At 43.6% G+C, this 24,023-nt stretch overlaps 1 protein-coding gene across 2 annotated transcripts in view; it reads left to right on the forward strand.

Annotated features, from left to right (window-relative positions):
• The window catches only part of ARHGAP25 (Rho GTPase activating protein 25), a 94,263-nt gene that overhangs the window by 39,958 nt on the left and 30,282 nt on the right, over nt 1-24,023 (forward strand). The window contains exons 2-4 of one of the 2 annotated variants that reach the window (XM_040224071.1): nt 6,410-6,609; nt 13,714-13,801; nt 20,776-20,892. In XM_040224071.1, coding sequence (XP_040080005.1) covers nt 6,410-6,609; nt 13,714-13,801; nt 20,776-20,892 — 405 coding nt within the window. The remainder of the gene's footprint in view (nt 1-6,409; nt 6,610-13,713; nt 13,802-20,775; nt 20,893-24,023) is intronic. The other variant, XM_040224073.1, reaches the window with a different exon arrangement.

Consider the following 24,023-nt stretch of genomic DNA (forward strand, 5'->3'; position numbering starts at 1 on the left):
AACAAATGAAAATCCTTTCACCAATGCTCCCCTTAAGATCTATTTAGTCTTAAGATAGTGATAAAGCTACATTTTTACATAACAAGGACACAGTGATTTATAACAAAGTACAGTGATCTATTACAAAAGAGAAAATTCATTAACTCAAAAAGTCTAGTATTGCTAACCTTAAAAACTACTATATTTCCTTTTCTATATTCCAAATACATTGACTAATATATTCCCAGGTGCCTAAGGATATGGAGGCCTGGGGGCAATCATTGACTCAACAAGAAGAAAAAGCTCTATGCTAATTAAGACTCTCAAAATACTCCAAAACTCTCTGTGCTGTTTATGGTTGAGAGGTAGTAAACAATCATGTGCCTAGTGGCAGGAGTATGGATAATCCTGTCACACAAGCTAGTCTGTCAGCAGAGAGGTTTGACCTGGGACACCCGTGTCACACCCAGGGCAGGGAATTAGCAGCAATTATTGGCACAACAAATGAAAAACCCTTCACCAATATAATTCCTAACCAACCCACTATACTAATAATTTCCAGCTCCCCAAAAGAATTTGCCTTTAGTAAGTCTAAAACATCTCGTGCCTCTCAGATTGGGAGGCTGTAAACAATCACATGTGGCCGGACGAACCTATACAGGCGGGCTAGATAACCTTCAGAGGAGTCCGTAAGCTGAAACACTCTTGTCAAGCCCAGGAATTTTTATTGCCTTGGAGCTGCACGTTTACTCCTTCTCCGAGAGAAATGGTTATGGGGGAGAGCCCCCCATAAAGTCAGAGGTGTAAGTGAGAGCATAAAACAGACTCTGGTTTTGGGGTAGATGCTCGGGAACAGGGGGTTTCCTGAGGCTTGATCACACCTTTGCATATGCCAAGCCTCCTTCCTCATGACCTTTGCCATGGGCGGAGTTCCTCACGCTGCCCCCCAACAGATAAAGTTCAGGATGCTTATGGAGGAAGGGCAGGAAACACAACAGGAGAATCACAAAGGATTCTGAATCCCACTGTAGGTAGTTTAGCCTTCATCTTTTGGGATAAAGATGTTGGAGGGGCATTGAAGGCTTCTAGGTCAAAGAGTGACATGGTTAGACTTGTGTTTCAGAAGATCTGTGTCATAAACAATGTTATCAGTGGGTTAGAGGTGAGATTGGTGGGAGGGAGACAGGTCAGGCAACTATTGCAGAAACCCAGGGAGAGGATAAATGGGCCACCCAAAATGGTGGGCTAAAGAGGAGGGATCAGAGAGAAAGAAAGCTGTTGATTGTGAGGATGTAGGAATGGAGCAGCCTTCTGGATTGGCTGCTGGACTGGGAAGAGGTCAGTCACAACAAACCATAGAAAAGCAGGTTTGAATGTGTCTGTTGCACAACCCGAAGAATGGGTGGGAGATTGGGGAGGAAGTGGTAAGTTCAACTAGCAACACATGACCTTAAGATCTTCATGGTGGTACATGTGGGCAGTCGGGTAGATGAGTCCACAGCTCAGGAGAGGGTGTCTGGGGGGCGGCCATGTAAATTCTACCCCCTTTTCAAATTTATTTAAACAGGGTTCCCAGACTAACGCACTGCTCAGATCAACATATTGAGAAAATATCTTCAGAGATTTCTGGCTTTGACTGAACTATTCCTATCTCACTCACATGTTCACAGCTTCTAAAATAGAATCTAAACGGATGCAGAGTTGAGAGAAGTTGGAAGAAACATCTGCGAAGTAGACCTTAGAAGATTTTGTGATTGATTATCTGGAGGGGGAGGGGTCAGAAGATGAGAAGATAAAGAAAGGAAGTGATAATGCCTCCCCAGCTGACTTCTCTGTTTAAACTTCCTCCTTTAATTTTTTCCCATTCCAATTTGGGGCAAAAAGCAGCTAACTTCTACTGCAGAAACTGCATCACTGAGAATATGGAACTTCTTCTGTCTTTTTTTCTGTGTCTCATCTTGCCCTCCCTCACCTGCAGACTAGAGTTCAACCTATTCAGTTCAATTAAATCACTTGTTTATTTTATCACAGACCTCTCTTGCTCAGGTAGGTGAGCTGGCTCCCTCTAATCTCTCAGATCAAGGCTGAACTTCTAACTCTGCCATCAGAAGCCACTTCTTCTCTGGACCCTCGTTTCATTTCTCTGTTTGATGAAATGATACTCCCACCTTTACGGCCTGTTTCATCTCATGCTCGTAGTGCCAACCAACAGAACTTTCTATGATGATGGAAATATTCTATGTTGTCTATTACTAGCCATGAGCCTCATGGGCTGTTGAGCACTTGAGATGTGGCTGGTATGAACAAGGCACTGAATTTAATTTATTTTAATTCATTTTGATGTATGTAGCCAGTCATAACAAGTAGTTACTATATTATTGGTCAGTGGAGGTCTTGGGGCCTATTCGTTCTTTATCTATGAGAGTAAGGGTGGGTTTCCCACATCCCTAGAGTATTCTGTAAACTTTTAACAACTGCCTTCCCACTGCCCACCTTGCCGCACTGGCTACTCGCCACCCCCTCTCCAGTCCACAATCCAGCTCAGACTTCCTGCCTGAAGGGCTGGGAGCATGCACTAGTATGTGATGACTGGCTTACAAGCAAAACTTATCATACTTATTATTTTCATTATGAGAAACAGCCCCCATAAATAGTAACAGATTTCTTTGTTTACTTTATTCAGGAACAAGTCACACCCACAGAGAAGAGAGACTGTTCAAAGGGAAAAATCAGGAAATGTAGTTAAAACCAAGTCCATCTTGGGGCCCATCAGGCTTTCTTCTCTGGTATTTGACTCATCTGATGATAAGTGGGCTGGGTAAGGGGCCTTATTGAGGGCCGAGGTGGGAGACAGCTCTGATGTGGGACAGAAGGAGCCCCGGCTTCTTTACTCTCATCAGAAACTCTGCTATCATCTCCCCAGTATTCGGGCCTGATTCTAGCAGTGGGAATTTGTCCTGAACCATCTGTACTCATGGCCCAGTGCCCCAACTCACATCACATTTGATGGACGTATGGGTGAATGGGATCATTTCTGAAATATAACAGATGTCAGCCAAGGCCTAGATCCCACACGTGCGGTCAAAGTGGTCACTTACTTGTTACCAGGACATCAAGACCCCTCTTAACTGAGTCTGAGGATATGAGCTTCCTTTGCCAAGCTATTCTATACCGCACGGGTGCTTCTAGGGGGAGGTGTGGAGCTTCGCGTGTTTGTTTCTGTTATTGCTGTTTTTGTCACTCTTGTTGTTGTTGTTCAGTTGCTCAGTTGTGTCCGACTGTTTGTGACCCCGTGGACTGTGGCACACCTGGTCTCCCTGTCCTTCACCATCTTCCGGACTTGGCTCAAACTCATGTCCATTGAGTCAATGATGCCATCCAATCATCTCATCCTCTGTCGCCCCCTTCTCCTGCCCTCCATCTTTCCCAGCATCAGGGTCTTTTCCAATGAATCGGCTGTTCCCATCAGGTGGCCGAAGTGTTGGAGCTTCAGCATTAGTTCTTTCAATGATTATTCAGGGTTGATTTTCTTCATGATTGACTGGTTTGATCTCTTTGCAGTTCAAGGGATTCTCAAGAGTCTTCTCCAGCACCACAGTTTGAAAGCATCAGTTCTTTAGCACTCAGCCTTCTTTATGGTCCAACTGGCACAGTTTTTGCCACTACAGAGCATGAAAAATTTCCCAGAGCTATCCCAGCATCTGAATTCTTCCCTGAGTTGGTTCTCTTCACTCTCCAGTGTCTTTTTGGGTCCTGCTCCCCTGCTCCTACTTCTTCAGTGCTTCTGGAGTCCTCTGGTTTCTCCTATCTCCTGGAGGAGTTCTAACAGTTTCTGTGGATCTCTCGTGGGGGAGGGGCATAGCCTGAGTCTGGGGAGACCGGAGTCTTCAGAACCACCACATGGCACCCACCTGATTCCCTCCTCTTCGGCACAGGCTGCCTTTAGTGGCATCACCCTAGAAGCCATATGAAGGTTTCTCACTAAGCACTTGCTAGGAGGGATGGCACCCCTCCCAAGTCTGGTGCTGCTTCAGCTGAATGATCACATAAATCCCATTGAGTTGGGCTACACAGAGGCTATTGAGGTGAGAGAAGATCCCTGTGCATCCGTCAGAATCCCTCACTCTTCAGTCTTCTTCCAAAATTCTGAACACAAACCATTCTTTCCACTTCTGCCCTCTTTCTAGTACAAATATGAGTCTTTCCAAGTGACAGTCTCTGGCCTAGAGAGACACTTCAAATTCCCTCCTCCCCATGGTACTCCTACCCAGACCCTCCTCTGGTTCCCTCAGATCATTGAAACAGCCTTAGAGCAAGTGATCAGCCCCAGAGTGGCTGTTCTTTGAGTTACAGATGAAAGACCTTGAAGACAGCAGTAAAGGGAAGAGCGAGATCTAAGATAAAATCCTTAACTGGCATGCCAGAACACACGGATATAAAGCAAATGTGTTGCTAGCATGCTGCTGAATTGTCATCAGAATGTCAGTTACTTTTTATTACAATGGCGTATCTGCATGTTATGATGTCTGTGCAAAGGAGGTTGAATTAAGTATGTCTTGTATCCTGGTGTACAACATAGGCTGATCTCTCCAGTCCCTGGTGAGAGGTAAGGGTTGATGCTGCAAGCTGCACCTTGGGAATGACAGTATGTGACAGGAACGCAGACCCTTTGTGGGGTCAAGAAAGCCCAGTTAGGAAAGAGTCCATCTCAGACAGCAATACAGGATGAAATATATAAATAGGGTGATAACTCTGGATCCAATTAGAGTCAGTGGAAGAAAGACTCTGTAATGCTGTATAAAATTCTGGTATTTGAAAGCATGTCATGAACAGAAGTACATGACGAAAAACCAACAGGGAATCAAAAGCCAGGAGAGCAGTTGTTACTTCAATGCATTGAAGGTGGGAATGAAGGAAGAAGGAAGATTTGATGATGGAGCAACATTTCGAAACGAACAGGGAAGTTTAGGAGATCCTCAACGGTGATCTCCATCTTCAAAGTAGGAAGTAAAGTCCTCTGTTGATAAAAATAATAAGTGACATCTGTTCACCTTGGACAAGGGACTGTGCAAAGTGGTATATATATATATATATATATATATATATAAATTCATTTAATCTCCACAGCAATTCCATAGAATAGGGGCTATGATGATCTTAGTTTAACAAGTGAGGAAGCAGGCTCAGAGAAGTTGCCTGATGTATCCAGGCTGAAAGATCCAAGAAAGGAAAAACCAGTCTTTAACCAGGTGAGATGAGATGGGCTGAGAGAGGAGTTGGCTTAGTTCAGCTATGTCATGAACGTTCTGGGGACTGACAAAAGCTGGATCAAGGGATTATAAGATGGAGACTTCCTCCAGCAAGGAGGAGTCTGCAGACACAGGAAACTGACAGGTATGAAGTTCACTTAGCACAAGGCTGAGGAGACAGGGAACTCCAACATGATTTTAAGGACACTGTTGAACCAGCTGGGAAAGAAGGAAGGGAGAAACAGAGAAAGGACATGCTGACCTGCGGGGGACCCCAGGTTGGCTGATCGATTGCTGTGGAAAGGAAGGAAGGAGAGAGTTATCCTCAGTGGGAGTCACCATGGAGACAAGCTGTGGTCGCCTGGACCTAATCTGATGACAGGCAGAGCTCTCCTGTGAAAGCAAAAGGAAGCTACACAGTGCAGTGGGTTGAAGGGTCTGGATTCAAATTCTGCTTCCGTGTCTTGTTGACAGACTCATGTTCCCTTCAAATGCTTGTATGCTGTCAGCCACACGGGAGGGGCAACCCAACTGAAAGGGTAATGGGAAGGCAGCCACAGGGAGGCCCTTGGTCCAGCAGAAAGGGCTGTGAACTTGCCCAGAGGGCAGGGGGACAGAAAGCACTTGATGACCCTGGGCAGAAGGATTTGGGAGGTGCCCGCATCCTGCATGGTGGCTGTAAGGTCAGGGATGAGGGGCTTGCGGGGGCAGCCGGGGCAGGGCAGAACCAGACAGTGAGGTTGCGGAACACAGCAACTCCTTCTGTGGAAGAAGTCAGGCAGCTTCTGGAGGCTCTGCAGCTGCGTGGGACTCACCCTGAACCCTGAGAGCAAGAGGCACTATTTTCTCCCCTCTGTTGTCAGATATTGACTCCCACGCAGGAAAAAGGAAGCACCTTTTGTCAGATGCTGCGGCCACTTCCTCTTCAGACGGCTCCAGCCAATCTCTGGCTTTGTAGAAGGAGGGAGCAGACTCCAGCTGCCGGACCTTGTGGGTGGAGAGCCCCAGGGCCGGCGCTGGTGGGAGTGGGCCCCTCGGCGGGTTCGCTGGGTCCCGGGGCATCCTCTCTGCAGCAGATCAGGAGCCCTGAGCCCAGCCAGGCTGGGGCCCAGTGCCTCCCGGGCCCTCCCTGCACACTGCTCACAGCCCAGGTCACCCCGCCTGTCTGTCCCTCTCCACAGCTCGGTCAAGGAGCGTGATGACCGGAGAGCAGATGGCGGCCTTTCACCCTGCATCCACCCCCAACCCGCTGGAAAGGCCCATCAAGATGGGCTGGCTGAAGAAGCAGAGGTCCATCGTGAGAAACTGGCAGCAGAGGTACTTTGTGCTGAGGGCGCAGCAGCTCTATTACTACAAGGACGAGGAGGACGTAAAGCCACAGGTACCAACCAGGCTGTTTGCACCTTCTTCCTACAGCGGTCCCCTCCCGGGCGTGGGAGGCGGATAGAGCGCCGGAGATTCCTATAAACTCACAGGGGGCTTCTAACTAGGATAACATCCTGTCTCACGGTACCATCCTTCTCACTAGGATAACATTCGAAAGCACTTCTCTGTCTTTCTCACCCTTGTCAAGATAATATAAACTGGGCTTCAGAGATGACAGGGTGATGATCCTCCACGGAGCCCCAAGATGATCACTGGGGCTCTTCCTAAACACAGCACTAAGTCAAGCCTGGCAGCTATGGTCTTTTAACTTTTTATTTTGTATTGGGGTATAGCCGATTAACAATGCTGTGATAGTTTCAGGTGAACAGCAAAAGAGGCTCCATGACAGCATGGTCTTGATGGGGATGCAGAGCACAAAGGCTCAGGGAGAGTGGCTTTGGCTTCAGGAAAATTGATCTGAGGCTTTGATTTATTTGTCTGTTCAATCAGTGTTTGTTGAGCATCTACTTTGCACCAGGCAGTGTTCTGGGGAATTGAAATAACCCCAGTGAGTAAAACAGATTAAAAAAAACACACACACAGAAAAAAAAAAACCCTGCCATGTGGAACTTAGAAGATGGGGTGGGGAAGACAGAAAATAAACATAATCATTAAGAAAAGCATGTGGTTTGTTAGAAAATGACTATTTCTATGAGGAAAAAAATAGAGTGGGCTAGGGGGATCGGTCATTTGAGGGAGGTGGTACTATTTCAAGAAGGGTGGTCAGAATGATTTCATGAAGAGGGGGACATTGAGCAAAGATTAAGGAGGAGTGGTAATTGGGCAGGCAGGTCTCTGGGGAAAGAGCACTATGGGTGGCAGGGACAGGCAATGCAAAGGCCCTGAGGCCTGAGGCCTGAGGTAGAGTGTCTGATATGTGTGGGAAATAGCAAGGAGGGCAGAGTGGGGATGTAAAAGTTAGAGAATAAGAGTATCAGAGAGGATGAAGTCAGAGAGAAGGCAGGAGGTGGGGGTGCAAATTGCAAAGGACACGGTAGGCCTCTGTGAGGACTTGAGCCTTTATACTGAAGTAAATGGGAGGCCTAACAAGGTGTCCAGAAGAAAGGGGTCATTCTTGTTGTGTGTTGTAAAAAGATGGCTCTGGCTACCATGGTCCAAAATAGATCCAAGGCGGAAGTGGAGAGGCATAAGGGTGATTTAGATGAGAGGCTATAATGTTTAAAATCTCAATAGGAGTTGGGGGCTGCAGGAAAATGACCAGATTGCCTGATATACTTTGAAAGTACAGTAAACGGGACTTCCAGGTGGAGTGGATGGGGCTAGAGAGGGCTTTGATCCTAAATCTTGGGCTTGGGTCTTTTCTTCCAGCCTCATGGCCATTGTGGTGAATGAGAGCAAACGGAGATGTTAGTAACAGCTGAGAGGCCCCAGGTGTAAATTGTATGTCTCAAGGCAACCAGGAAGGCTGGACACCCTCTCCTAGGGCGGTGGAGGTGAAAGAGTAGGCTTGGCTGGAAGGGGTTTACTAGGGAGAACAGACTCTAGAACCTTCTGGAGGCAGGAAAAAAATCCCCAAGAAGGGTGAAGATATTGGAAGTGGGAGACAGGGTATGTAAAGAAACGAGAAGGTTCTTTTGGAAGAGGACAGTTCTTGCTAAGGGCAGGCTTGAGGCTCTGTAACACATCGGCAACGTGTTGGCCCTCCACCCAGAGGGCTGGGAGTGTTTGTTCCTGCAGAGGCTGGAGAAGGGCTGGAGACCCCACCACTAACTGAGTTCTTGATCAGTGTCCTGTGTGTAGAAACCAGACTTTCCTCACTTGACAAACAGACCCCATCAGAGTCAAGCAATTACAGGCTAAGATGCAGTTCCTAGTGCAGTAATAGTAGGGCAGGAAGTCTTCCCATCTGCGAAGAGTAAGGGAGATAGCAATGCACAGGCCTTCTGAAATTAGCAGAAAGGGCAGCTCAGTGAGACTCACTTCACTGAGGAGGTGTTGGGGAGCTTCTGTTGGTTCTACTACCGTCTGGCCATGTAATTATTTTATTTTTCTAGACCCCTCTTTCTTCTTTTGTAAAATGAGACAGTTATCTGTCACAGGATTATAGGAAGCACATGTAAAAAGTTGTTTTGTAAAAGCAAAAACTGATGTCAAAGGGTAAAATAAATTATTGGTGGTCCTAACTTTTCTCCCTTACCTTGGGAGGAGGAAACTCAGAATCCTCTCAGGATTAAATTAGTAAAGGGGCTTCGAGGATGACAAGTGTGGCTTATTTTTTAGGAAACCTATTAATGTATCAAGCCAATAAGTCAAATGAGAAAAATAATACAACCCCTAAAGAGATGGCTGAAAAGAGAATTTGATAAAATTCAAAACTCATTTCAGATATAAAAAAGTTTTTAAAAAAGCTTTTAGTAATAAAATGATAGTTTCTTAGACTATTTTACATTATATGGGTATGAACATTTTGACTACAAAAGCCATATGGGAACATGGTAGGAAATTTGGAGGATGCAGAAAATCAGAAAGTAGAAAATAAAAATTGTCCCATCAGGAAGAAATAGCTACCCAAATTCCCAATTCTTTGTTTTTTCTATGCATACACATTTAAAAATATCTATTCTGAATGTGAAATTAGTATAAAAATATTTTAATTAAAATTAACTATATGTCATGAATATTGTCCCTTATTATTAAATATCCTTCTACAATGTCATTCTTAGTGGTGGCAAAATAATTTCTTGTGTGGACATTCTATAATTTTTTAACCAATTTCATCCTAGAAATTAGTTGAGAATTTGGGCTGATGCTTCTATATTACTGTAACAAACAAGAATTAAGTGGACATCTTGTAGACTTTTCATATATCCATCATTATTTCATTAAGATAAAGAAAAATCTGTACAAACTAAAGAACTTTTATTATACTATCATTTAACATTGTTTTGGGATTGATGCTGCTGCTAAGTCGCTTCAGTCGTGTCCGACTCTGTGCGACCCCATAGACGGCAGCCCACCAGGCTCCCCCGTCCCTGGGATTCTCCAGGCAAGAGCACTGGAGTGGGTTGCCATTTCCTTCTCCAATGCATGAAAGTGAAAAGTGAAAGTGAAGTTGCTTCAGTCGTGTCCGACTCTGTGCGACCCCATAGATGGCAGCCCACCACGCTCCTCTGTCCATGGGATTTTCCAGGCAAGAGTACTGGAGTGGGGTGCCGTTGCCTTCTCCATTGGGATCCATAGACATTGCAAATATCTTGAAGCGAAATGAAAGCTATGAAATAAATTCATGGGAAAAAATAAAGGTCTATTTCCACCCTATATTTCACACCATTCATGATGCTGGATGGATTAAAGACTACATGTGTAAACGATTCATAAAGATTCGAAAAGAAAGTGTAATTACCTGCATGATCTTTGGGAAGCAGATTTTTCTTAAGCACACTTTAATTTCTTAAGCTGATTTTAATTGTATAAATAGAAATTTCTCTATCTTAAAAACCAAAATAATAAGGTGAAAAGGCAAGGAACAGGAAAAACGGTTCATATACTTCTGGTAAATATTCTTCATATCTAAAGTACTCTCAAACTTATAAGAAACAGCAATAGGAAAATGAGCAAAGGACTTAAATGGACAATTTCCCAAAGAAATGTAATAGCCAAAAGGCATATGTAAAAAATTTCACTCTCAGTCGTAATTAAAGACATGTAATGGAAGTTAATGAGATATCATTGTCCTTTTATAAAACCGGCAAAGATTTTCTAGAAATTCCAATTTTAGTGAAGACTAGGGAACAGGAATTGTCGTGCACAATTGGTAGAAATGAGAATCTGCACAACCTTTGTGGAGAGTAATAAGCCTCTTTAAAAATGCAAATTATTTGACCCTGCATTCCTAATGTAGGGGTTTATAATAGTGACATAGAAAGAATATATAGCAAAAGGGGCTAAGTTATATCAGGGAACTTATATATATTTATACAATAGAGTATAATTCAGCTGTTGATGCTGAAATTGATACTTTTTGAAAATGAAAGACATTGATAATTTAATTGCTTTGAAAAAAAGCACTTAACAGCGGAAGATGATTTATATGCTAATCCCATTTTTGAGGGAAAAAAGAATCATGAATGTGTAATTGATGGGAAAAGACTTGGAAAGAAATACACAGAGGTGTTAACTGAGTTATCTGAGTACTGGAGTTACACAAAACTTTAATTTTCTCTTTCTCTATGACTAAAATATAAATTAGTTGTAAATTTAAAAAGAACACACATCCCTAAAAAACTCAAAACACAAAAACGCTGCAATCATCTTAGAGCAGTGATATGAAAAAGGCCCTCATGTATACTGATGATGAGTACGTGCAGCCTTTCTAGAAAGCAATTTGGCTAGATTTCTAAGAGCCAAAAATATATCCAGAATGACCCTGTCATTCTGGTTTTAAGAAGCTCTTCAAAAGAAATCAGATATGTGCAGTGCTATTTGTAATGAGAAACATTGGATGAAGTGTCTGACAAAGGAGAATGATTAAGTAAATTACAGAGCCCTGTGTAATGGACTCTTATTTATGCTCTTCCAGGGAGGGCTTGGGAGAAGGCAATCTGTACATTTTTTCCTCTGAGTTCTCAGAAAGGTCTGTCCAGCTCTAACAGTATAATGCCCTGTAAGTCCATGACCTAGTTTTCTATAACTCATTCCAAAATTTCTTTGTCAAGGAAGTTGTTTAAAACAGAATCTCAGTGAATCGCTCTCAAGTCTCTGCTACAATGATGGTTTTAGACAATCCTGGTATAGCTGTCCCATTGCTTCATCTGCTTTCTCTGAAGTCACAACAGATGGTTGTCTATCAGGGGCAAGCTGGGAAGTATTTAACCAACAGCCTGCTGGTAGAGGAACTATTTTGGATGAAGCACTTGCCAATTTCTGTGGTGTAAACACTCCCACCATGGCTGATTCAAGCTACCAGCATCCCTGAACTCAGAATTGAGAACGGAAGTACAGTAGCAGTGTTAGACACTATTTCTACCACTCAGATTGATTACATGTAAATAACTATATGAAGAAAAATGATAGTAAAATATAGCAAAACACTAGGTAAATAGAAATTTTTTTTATGTTTATATGAGATGATGGATGTTCACCAGACTTATTACAGTAATCATTTCATGATGTTTGTGGGTCAAATCATTGTGCTGTGTATCTTGAACTTGGACAGTGTGGTATGTCACTTGTGTCTCAGGAGAACTGCAAGAAAAAAAAAGAAAAAGAGAATTAGAAAATGATAAATTCTGCATAGTACTATCTTTATTTTTAATACAAAATATTTCATTGAAAGTTCATATTATTTAACTTTTAGTAATGGCTATGAGCTATGGGAACAAAACAAAATACTTGTTTTTTAGACAGGAGGGAGCCCTGCCTAGTAGGAAGAAAAATAAAATGTCATTTCAGAGGTATCTGTCTCTCCTAAATACATCTCTAAACTATTGTTTGATAAATTTAATCCAAATAGAGTACAAATAAAATGAAAAATGTGTAATTACCATTTATTGAACAGTTACTCAGTGCTGGGATCTGTGTTAAAAGTCCTGCATATACTATCCAGCAGCATAATCTCAGGGTCAATTTTTTCCTGGGGCCACTGATATTTAAAGATAATGAGGAGTGTGTAGGTGGTGGCCATTTTTAAATAATAAAATTAGAGAAGTATAAGCAGATATTTTTCATTTTCCTTCTTCCCCTGCCTCCCTCCTCCCCCTCCTTCTCCTCTTCCCCTTTCTCCCCTCCCCCTCCTCTTCCTCCTCTTGTTTTTTTTTCTACTCTGTTCCTCAGTCTTAGACATTTTCATTTCTAGACCCCCGAGGAACATTTATTCTTTCGGGATTCTGAGCTGATATGAGAGCTGCTTAAGACTCTTTCTTTATAGCTTCTCTGTTGCCAATCCTTTCATCCGTGGTTTGTTCTAGAAATAAGACGTCCCTGTTTACTCAACTCTGAATCAGATACACTACCTATTACAGTCAGTGAGATGTAAATTATGAGTGAGTGACTTGAGGACAAATTAGTTATGTCCTTTCCTGCAGTTACTTAGACTTTGAAAGCGTTGGTTTTCTCATCTGTGAAATGGGTGTGGCCACCCTGCCCTGCTTTTGATTTGGGGCTGTTCTGAGGTCTAAGGAGATACTGCGTGTGGCAGTGCACTGTCAGTGGTGAAGCAGTGGGTGTACGCGTGGTGGGGGTGACTTGTTTTTCTGATGACATTTTCACGTGTGAGGTCACAAGTTCCGCTCACTCTTCCACCCCACCCGCCCCCGTGATCCTCCTCCCCTGTCCCTTCAAGGGACACTGGGCCAAAGGGTCTCAGCACCTCAGCTGTGATGGTCAAGAGCACAGGCTGTGAACACACTTCTGAGATGAATCTCTGCCACTTCCTAGCTCTGTGACATTGGGCACATCACAGAACCATTCTGATCCCATTTCCTCACTTGTGAATTTGTGTAGCAATACTTTACTTGGAGAATTGATGAAAGGACTAAGTGAATAATACACAGCTGAAGTGCTTAGCAAAGGCACAGACTCCTGGAGTGTGCTGCTGCTAAGTACAGCAAAGGCACAGACTCCTGGAGTGTGCTGCTGCTGAGTACAGCAAAGGCACAGACTCCTGGAGTGTGCTGCTGCTAAGTGCTGCATCTCCTTGATGACCTTGCTTCAGTCCTCAGTGCCCCCTCTGGCGACCTGGCAGGTGGTAGGATCCCCCCAGCCTCAACATGGCCCCCACAGAGATCAGGTGTCTGGTCTGGCCATGAATTTGGGCTCTTGGAAAAGTAGGTAGAGACACAGGTTGTTGACAGCACCCTCTCAGCTCATTCTCTGGTCAAGACCTTGTCCTCTTTGTCTCCTCAGGCACCTCCCTTGTGCTCACATAGCTGCCACTTAATTTGACCGAGGTCTGAACAGCCGAAGGGCCCCATTCGAAGCTAAGATGCTCACTTTCATGTTCATCTCCACCAGCCCAGCACTGCCTGTCCTCCAACTTAAGTTTAGTTTGAAGCTGATGACATTTCTGTTTATCTTAAAGGCCTCACTTTCAATCTTTCAGGGCTGCATGTATCTACCTGGAAGTACAATCAAGGAGATCGCCACAAATCCAGAAGAAGCAGGGAAGTTTGTCTTCGAAGTCATTCCAGGTAGGTGACAAAAAGTGAGAGAGATGTTCATTACATTCCCGGGTTACTTCTGATCCCAGAAGTCAAGGCTACATTCAGTGAGTCTGTCAACCAGCTAGCCAACCAACCTAGTAAGAATGCATAATAGTTCTATATATAGTTAATGATCCTATACTAGTTCATTAATTACATGGAAACTAAGTGGATGTGCATCTGATTCAGCTCTGTAAACATTTCATGGGCACCCGCTTGGAGCCAGGTATTCGCTAGGCACTGGGACACTGATCTGAAAGTATATCACCCTCGCTAACTAAAAGGGAGCTTCCCTGGTGGTTCAGTGGTTTGTAAAGAATCTGCCTGCAAATGCAGGAGACACAGGATCGATTCCTGGATCAGGAAGATCCTCTGGAGAAGGAAATGGCAACCCACTCCAGTATTCTTGCCTGGGAAATCCCATGGATAGAGGAGCTCGGCAAGCTACACTGTCCATGGGGTCACAAAAATGTTGAACTTGACTTAGCAACTAAGCAACAACATGAAAAGGACCTTAGCTTTGAAGATGAGTGGGACAATAAAATGAACAAAGTATAAATAGAACCATGAGAAACTGCCGTGTTGGTAGGTCAAAAATGGTCGATAATCAGCAGTCTCATATGGTGCCACGTGACCTAGTAAGAAATGACAGCTCCAACTTACTGAGTACTTATTATGTGTTGGGTGCTATAATTCACCTATCACACAAGTTAACAGCACGCTGGAGATGCCTCTTTCTAATCAAGAGTTACCTTCCTGGAACGCATGTAGGGAACAGGGGAATTTGTCTGTTTGTCTCAAGGGGAGTTGATGTGTCACACTGAAGCTGCTTCTGCCTGTCTCTTGCCCCACCAGGAACTCCAGGGCTGCTGGTCCAGCTCTGCAGCCGTGGTTTGCTGCTGCCATGGTGACACAGCAGGAGAGGCCCCAAGTCCCCTGAGTCCCTTAATTCTCTTTTTACCCTCACACAAGTCGGTCGTATGCATAAGAAGCCTCAGGGGGAAGGCAGTATAGCAGAGAGGGTGGACGTGTGCTATCTGGAGCCAGCCTGCCTGGGGCCACATCTGGCCCTGCCATTTGCTGCATGTGTGATAGAGTAAAGTGAAAGTCGCTCAGTCGTGTCCAACTCTTTGTGACCTCACCAGGTCCGTGGAATTCTCCAGGCAAGAATACTGGAGTGGATTGCCTTTCCCTTCTCCAGGGGATCTTCCTGATCCAGGGATCGAACCTGGGCCTCCTGCAATGCAGGCAGATTCTTTACCATCTGAGCCGCCAGGGAAGCCCCTGCTATGTGTACAATTGTGATCAGTTATTGAACTTAATTATTTAATTATTTAATTTCTCCTTGCCTCTGTTTCTTTACCTGTGAAATAGGGACAGTGATGATACAGTGAGGATTAAGTAAACAAATATATATGTCACACTTGGTATAGTGCCTGGTAACAGTGTCATGTCAGTGTTTGATGTTTTGGCAATAACTAGAGGAAATTGTAAAATTCAGAAATCAATCTCCAAACTGGCTATGACTCTTTATAGAAAACAAAGAAAAATAGGATTTTTTTTTTAAAGTTCAGCTCTTCCTAAGTGGCCATCTCATGGGCCTTCCCTTGATTTTTATCTGAGGAGCTATCCATTTTTCTTCCTTCTGAAAGGAAGAGCCTACTTTTCCAATCTCTCCTTTCTGGGAGAACTCCACCCCTTTCCCACATAATTTCTTCTCTTTCTAGGGCCCCTTTCCTAGCACAAATCATAAGACACAGCCGCTTATGATAATTTGTGTCCCATAGCCTGATTTCTCAATATAGGGTGACCCTACTGAGAGTTCCAACTAGAAATTTACTGTGGGCTTTGCACCAAAAAGCCAGTGCCTTTGGAGACTGCTGTGCTAGGGTGAAGATCTGTTCTCTCATCGTAACTTACACTTGCAGTTGTCTCCTGGGCTGCTGGGGCAGTTCTTGGGCAGATTCACACATGTACGTAGGTGCACGCACACACTCATCACATAAGGAAAAACAACACTTATAAAGCAATAGTAAGGTAGGGAGCCATTTTCCCAAACATGTCATCATTCACCTAACCTGAAATGAGACAATGCTTTCTGTTACAATGTAGAGAATTTTCAGTTCCTTTTTTGGTCATCTTTTTGTATGAGATGATTCTCAGGGGCCAACCCTGGCATAAGAAATGGCCTTCCTAATCAGGGCCCCCTCTCTGTGATCACCAGTGTTAGCTGTACAAAACCCACAGAGAAGAGTTCCATTGTTGTTATGCTCTGCTTTTCTTTATCTGGGGCAGGCAAAGATTTGAGGCAAGCTTCCCTTCCCTACTTAACTCAAGCAGAATAACAATCTCCCACTCAAAGGGAATCATCAGGTAGAGGGGGCTATTCCTTCTGTGGGATATGTAGGATTTAATTCTCACACTGCTTTCTGAGATGTGACACCAAATTTCTTGAGTACCTGCTATGAGCCGCACATGTTATAGGAACTGGGAACCCAGCAATGAATGAAACAGCCTGTAAGCAGCTTAGAATCAAGGCGGGGAGACTGACAACAAGCCAAATAAATGAGTACATTGTATAGTTTTATGATGTGATCAGTACTATAAGAAGAAAGCAAAGTAAGAGAGAGGAAGTTCTGGTGAGGTAGGGATGGCAACTGTTGATTTATCATTTGAAGGAGAGCAGACAGAATAGACATCATTGAGAAGGTGACCTTTGAGCCAAGATCTGAAGGAAGTGAAGGCATGAGCCAAGTGTGTATCTGGAGAAGAGCATTCCAGGGAAGGGAACAGCCGGTGCCAAGTCTCTGAGCCTATTTCTCATGTTCAAGAAACAGCAAAGAGGTCAGGGTGGTTACAGTGGAGTGCTGAGAGGGGAGAAGAGGAGGCAGTTTGGTCAGGGGTGGGCCCAAGTTTCACAGGCACTGGTCGGTAACTGTGCAAAGTTTGATTTTTGTGCTGGAAGGATGGAAAGCCATTGGGAGTTTTGAGCAGAGAAGTAACATGGTCCAACTTTTGTTTTAAAACTCTTCTGAGTTGAGGCTAAAAGGGGGCAAATACATAGCAGGAGCAGCAGAGAGGAGGTTATTGCAATTATACAGTTGAATGATAGAGACAATGAAGGGGTAAGAAGTAAGCAATTTCTGGACACGTTTTGAAGACAGAGAGTACTTCATTTGCTGACAGATTAAATGTAGCAAAGAGAAGTCAAGGTTGACTCCAAGGTTTTCACGCCAACAACAGGAAAGCTGGCTTTCCTGAGATTTGTGCATGTAGAAGATCAAGGCTTTAGCTTTGTATTTTTGTTTTAGTATTAAGTAGTTAACTCAGTTTTAATGACAAGGAAAACAATGTTCAGGATAATTTAGCTACTGCTTCCATAGAGGTAAGGATAGGATGTTAAGAGATTTAGAAAAAAGACTCCGCACTAGATTTGGAATGGAAGGGGAGATGTGAAGGAAGGGTCCCTAGAGAAAATAACATTTGTGCTAGATTTTAAAGGATGGGCTTCTCTGATGGCTCAGATGGTAAAGAATCCGCTTGCAATGAGGGAGACCTGGAGTTTGATTGCTGGGTGGGGAAGATCCCCTGAAGAAGGTAATGGCTACCCACTCTAGTATTCTTACCTGGAGAATTCTGCGGACAGAGGAGCCTGGCGGGCTACAGTCCGTGGGATCACAAAGAGTCGGACACAACTGAGCAATTCAACTTTGACTTTAAAGGCTGGCTAGGAGTTCCTTAGGAAAGGGAAGAAAAGAAGGCAGGTTCCTCTCTAACAAGAGAAACAGCCCAATAGGTGACACATACTGAACAGACTGTTTAAGTCAGAGAAAGTATGTATCTGAGGGCAGAGCTGCTGTTCTTGGGCTTTGTATTAATGTCAAACAGTTTCTCTCAAAGACAGCTCTCCCTAGCACCTCAGTGTGTCTAAACACTTAATTGTTTGTAGGGCAACAAGAGCTTTCAAATTCCCTGTGGTTCTTGTCTCTCAAATCTGTCTTAATCTCACTCAGCCTCACTTTCCTTAGCCTTTGAGATAACCTACTTCTGAATCCATCTTGTCATCAGCTCTTCTGATCAGAAAGATCAGTCATAGAAGCTCTGGTTATTTAGAAACAACAAGATCTGGGTATTTCTTAATTGTTGCCATGATGCAGCCAAATGAGTCTTTCAGGAATCAGTGTGAATTGAAAGGCATGTTCTCTCAGACTGGAGTGTAGGCATGATGGAAGACACCAGATGAATTTTGGCCAAGGTCAAATTTGAAGCACTATGGGTTAATGGATACTCTTGAGAGAAAGACTGGTAACTTACTGGGTAACTTAGATGCTTCCTACATGGTGCTAGTGGTAAAGAAGCTGCCTGCCAATGCAGGTGATATAAGAGACACAGGTTTGATCCCTGAGTCGGGAAGATCCTCTAGAGTAGGAAATGTCAACCCACTCTAGTATTCTTACCTGGAAAATCCCATGGGTGAGGAGCCTGGTGGGCTACAGTCCATAGCAAACAGTTGAACGTGACTGAAGTGGCTTAGCACTTACTGGGTACCAATGGGCAAGGCCCATTGCACCTCTGGGCTTCATTTATCTGTGGAGCAGAAATGATATAGTAGAGCCTTATTCTACTTCAAAGGGATATTGTGATCCCTTTGGGATTCCTTAGTTCTTCCCCGAGGGCTTTTTACTGCCCATTTTACTTCTGGAAACATCTGATGTTCCTCAATAGCCAGTGCTTCCATGGTCTGAGACCAGAAGAGCTGTTGATGACTCAATGATAAGATGGATTCAGAATCAGGTTTGTTGTCATTGTTGAGTCACTAAGTCATGTCTGACTCTTTGCGACTCCATGGACTGTAGCATGTAGAATCAGGTTTCTCCAAAGCATAAAAAAAGTGAGACTGGGTAATTTTAAGGTGCGTTCAAGAGACTGGAAACAGAGGAACTTTGGAAGTATTCTGTTGCTCTGAAAGAAAATACAGGTTTGGACCCAACTGGGCAGATATAATAGGTTCTTTTTAAAAGTTTTTTTTAAAAAACAGATGAACCTATTGCCGGGCAGGAATAGAGACACAGACATAGAGAAAGGACATGTGGACACAGTGGAGGAAGGGGAGGGTGGGATGAATTGGGAGAGTAACATTGAGATACAGACACTAACATGTGTAAAATAGATAGCTAGTGGAAGGCTGCTGTATAATGTAAGGAGCTCAGCTCAGTGCTCTGTGGTGACCTAGAGGGGTGGGGTGGAGGGTGCGGGGGAGGGATGCTAACAAGGGAGGGGGTATATGTTTACATATAGCTGATCACTTTGCTGTACAGAAGAAACTAACACAAAATTATAGAGCAATAATACTTAAATAGAAAATAATAAGTGAAAAAGCAAATAAAATTGGGACTACGTTTTCTGACATCTATAAGAAATTGAACTTATTTGATGTACATTATTATGTAAATTACAGGTGTCCAATATAGTGATTCACAATTTTTAAAGGTTGTACTCCATATATAGTTATTAGAAAATATTGGCTATCTTCCCCATGTTGTACAATATATCCTTGTAGCTTATTTTATTTTATACCCAATAGTTTGTCCCATTTAATCCTCTACCCCTTATTGTCTCCCTCTACTTCCCTCTCCCTACTAGTGACCACTAGTTTGTTTTCTATGAGTTTGCTTCTCTTTTTTATTATATCCACTAGTCTGTTGTATTTTTTTTAGATGATATCTATAAGCAATATCATACAATAATTATCTTTCTCTGTTTGACTTATTTCACCTTGTATAACACCCTCCAAATTGATCCATGTTGCTGCAAGTGACAAAATTTCATACTTTTTTTTATGGCTAAGTAGTATCCCATTGTATGTATATACCACATTCTCTTTATCCATTCTTCTGTTGATGGACATTTAGGTTGCTTCCATATCGGTAATTGTAAATAATGCTGCTATGAACATTGAAGTATTTGTATCTTTTCAAATTAGTGTTTTTGTTTTGTTTTTCGATAAATACCCAGGAGTGGAATTGCTGGGTCATATGGTAGTAGAACAAACTCTTTTTGAAGGAAATGCCCTGATATTTTGAAAAGAATGGGTTGATATCCCCTAGAACAATTTGAAATTTAATAGTATCTTGTCGTTGCCCTTATTTTCTTGTTGTTTTTAAGACCTATGCTTGATGGGTTCCCTCTCCTACACCTCTCCTTCTCTCTCCCTACTTGTCTCTGTTTGTCACTTTCTCTCATTCTTTGTCTCGGTCTCCCATCCCTACTCTGCCCCCTCGTCATTTCCTCTACCCTTTTGTCCACTTGACAACTCCAACCAAGGACATACTACAGACGTATGTCTATAATATGATTAAAGTGAAAACAGTAAATAAAGTCCTAACAGATTTCATTTGTCTGTCAACGATGTATCAAGAGCCACTGTTTGCAATGGCTCATGCGGGCAGGAGAGCAGTGATCCTGAACAAGAAGCACTGATTCACAAGAGAGAGACACCTGTGTGCTCACTGTCCCTCCCTCCTGAGTTGCTGTTTCCTTGCCCACACCCACAGCTGAGCTCAGGGTAGCTGAAGAAAGTATTCATGACTGGCGTGATAGACTGAAGTCTTAAAAACTTGTACGGGCTGAGCCTGTCTCCTCTAGTACTGACATTGCCCCTCGCACTTCCTCTTACTTTTGGTAGGAAATGGCTTCTGGCATTCAAGGGAGCCGATCTCAGCCCAAATCAATTCAATTGCAAACCACCGAGTTCAGTGATTCATCTATAGAATTGGGAGTTTCAGCAAAAACAGCAAAGGTGCATAGATATTCAGTTCTGGGAATAAGTAGATGCTTTTGTGTTGTTTGACTGATTGTTTAATTGGACCAAAAAGCAATTCAGGCTTGACTTCCCCCTTGCTGCCCCTTGCTCTAGTCCCTGACAAACGTAAGACCTTCATTAGTGTTACTTCTTCCTCCAGCCTCATGTGACCAGAGTCGTACAGGACAGGATTCCTATGTCCTCATGGCCAGCTCCCAGGCGGAAATGGAGGAGTGGGTTAAATTCCTTAGGAGAGTCTCTGGCACGCCCTCTGGAGGTAAGGACCCCCACAGGCTTTTCTGAACAGGTGTCTGTGACATCTCAGAGATGGGAAGGAAGTAGTTTCAGACATGATCTTTCCTGGAACAGTGTTCAAAGAAGACCACGAGGGGACAACTCTGAGGCTGTGCTCATTGCCAAGGCTCTAACTTCTCTCCCCCAGTGATCTCAAAGCCAACTCTAGATTGGCTGGAAAGACCTTTGTTTGCACTCATCGACAAATGTGTGTGATGCCCTGAAGTGGTCCTTTTCCTCTCTGGACACAGTGCTTTTGTCTGTAAAATGAATGGCTTGGAGCAGCTGACCCCAGTCCCCAGCAGCACTAACCTTCAGCGGTCTGAAGAGTCTGCCCAGTTATAGGGACTTTGGAACCTAAAAGGGTTTGATGGCAGGATCTATGCTAAATACATAAGTAAGGCTGATCAGCACAGGAAAGGAAAGTTGCTGTGGGGGTCAGACTGGGGAGAGGTTCTGAATTTGTGTCTAGTGTTATAGATATGCAGTGAATTCAGAACTGAACACTTTTCTGGCTTACAAGTATTTGAGTGTACAAGCTCAAGTTCAAGGTTACAAGCCTGAGTAGTTGAGCTCTCTGAGAAACCTGATGCTATGTCCATCAGGAGCCCTGCCTGTGAATAACTAATGTGAGAAAAATCTGAAATTAACATAGAGGTAAATCCAGTATGTGATTTTCCATGTCATAAAAAATATGAAAGAACTGATGTGGACATGATCTCAAGGGACCACATAACACAAATGAGTGTATTCAACTTTTTTAAGAAGACACTCATTTTTGTCAACTTCAGGATAACTGTGTAATACATGATTATTTATCAGTTATGCTGCCTGTTAATTTATAAATCATTTGGGGGGGTGCTTTTACAGCTCAAATATGATATATTTTTTAATTGCCCAATTATTTCTTTCAAAAATGATAAGCACCTTAACAACTTTGTGGACATTTGAAAAAATATAGGAAAATAACCACCCATAAGGCTACTGAAGATATTTTTATATTTTCCTTTCAGCTGGTGTTCATATATACACACTTCTTCCCCAGGATGATAAACAAAGGTTATATGCAATTCAATACCTTTTATTTTCTAGTTTAATTTTCCAAAATGGTTGTATAATCTTAATTGGAAAATTTTATGCAAATGATGTTAAACAAGAAACACTGGGCATCTGTAGTCGCTCCTTCAGGAAACCAAGGGCAGGAACTTCCAGGAGGACTCAAGGAGCTGAGACAGAACTGATCAGCATGAGCTTATCCTGTTTGTTTCTGAGGGGCCATGCAGCTGTTCGTTCTGTTTTTCTCTGCCTGCTTGTCTGTTTTCATCTAGTTAACAGCCCTCTAGCACTCACGCCAGTCCCAAACACTGCTGAGCTAGCCCCAGCTTTCCTGGGGCTACCAGTGAAGATTGAACTCAACCTCTTGTTGATCAGTCACTAAGTCATGTCCAACTCTTTGTGACCCCATGGACCTGCAGTACACTAGGCTCATCTGTCCTCCAGTATTTCCCGGAGTTTGCTCAAATTCATATTCATTGAGTCAGTGGTACTATCTAACCATCTCATCCTCTGTCGCCCCTTTCTCCTTTTGCCTTCAATCTTTCCCAGCATCAGGGTCCTTTCCAATGAGTCGGCTCTTCACATCAGGTGGCCAAAATATTGGAGCTTCAGTTTCAGCAACAGTGCTTCCAATGAATGGGGTGGCAGCAGAGGCTGAGCTCATTCCGTTTCATGGATCACAGCTTTGAGGCGAAGGCACTTACGTAACTCAATGAAGCTAGGAGCCATGCCTTGCAGAGCCGCCCGAGATGGATGGGTCATAGGGAAGAGTTCTGATAAAGTATAAGGAAATGGCAACCCATCCAGTGTTCTTCCCTGGAGAACCCTGTGAACAGTATGAGCTCAGCCTCTACCGCTGCCCCAGTCCAAACTCCTGGCTCAGTTGTGGTCAGGATCAGGGGCAGGGATGCTGTCCTATGACCCATAACCTGCATGGGGGGTTGAGGGGTGGGCTGTGAGAACAGAAGTGACTTGGATGGGACAGCCAAACTCAAGAGTGCCTGCCTCCTGCAAAGAGCTGCAACCTATTACCAAAAAAAAAAAAAAGAGTGTGATTTCATTAATCATTTCCCAGTTCCTAGATATGGCATTTTGGGGGGTGCTAATCAAGTAGAGATGAGATGTTTATTTATTAAATGTCTATTTGGTGATGCTCACCCTGGCTGGTCTTATCTGTGACCTTCCTTACTGCCCTGGATTGTGAGATGGTTGACGTTTTCTTTCTTGGATCCAGTGCTTTGACTAAACTGACAAGGGTAGTAGATGCCTTCTAAAATATGTATCTGTTCTGAGTCAGAATGCTGTGGCTGTGCTGTGACCAGCATCTGTGCCCCTGTGGTGCTCTGCTCAGCCTTGTCAGGGTGAACTGCTGCTACAGTCATAACACAAACGGGGATTTCTTCCTCACCCCACCTGGAGGCAGCCGCCATCAGAAGCAAGTCAGGCATAAGTCCTGTAGGCAGAGGAAAGTCCAGGGGAGCAAAAATAAGAGCACGGCACTATTTATTTATTCAGAGAACAAGGTTTGGATTTGATGTGGCATCTCAGACCCTTGAAAGTTTTCCGTTGAACCAGACTTGGAGATCTCAGGATGAGAAGGCATTTGAAGACAGCAGAGTCCAGTCTGAGGCCATGGGACAAGTCAGACATTTGTCCTTCCTGTTTTTTAGTCAGGACAGTCCAGTCCTGAGGAAGTAAATGATTTTTCCAAGGGGCCCAGGTATCAAGGGGTAGCAGCAAGGCTACTGTCTCTGTAGGGGGCCCTCTTTTGCCTTGTTAAGTGCCATGGATCTGGGTCTACTGAATCCCCAGGGCACATCCTTCAAACACCGGGAAGACACTGAGATCTGTTGCTGCTGTCTTTTTCCAGGTCTTCATGAAACTTTCTATGACTTTTTTTCACCCAGAACCTAATCACGTCTCACCACCTTCACTACCATCATCCTAGCTGAGATACCAGACTGTCTTTTTAGAAGTGCGGCTTTGATCTCCACACTCTCTCCAGGCTTTCAGCCGCTCTATCTTATAGTCTGTTTTCAACAGAGCAGAAGAGCAAGC

This window comes from Oryx dammah, unplaced genomic scaffold (assembly GCF_014754425.2).
Source record: "Oryx dammah isolate SB20612 unplaced genomic scaffold, SCBI_Odam_1.1 HiC_scaffold_25, whole genome shotgun sequence".
In the NCBI taxonomy this organism is placed as follows: domain Eukaryota; kingdom Metazoa; phylum Chordata; class Mammalia; order Artiodactyla; family Bovidae; genus Oryx; species Oryx dammah.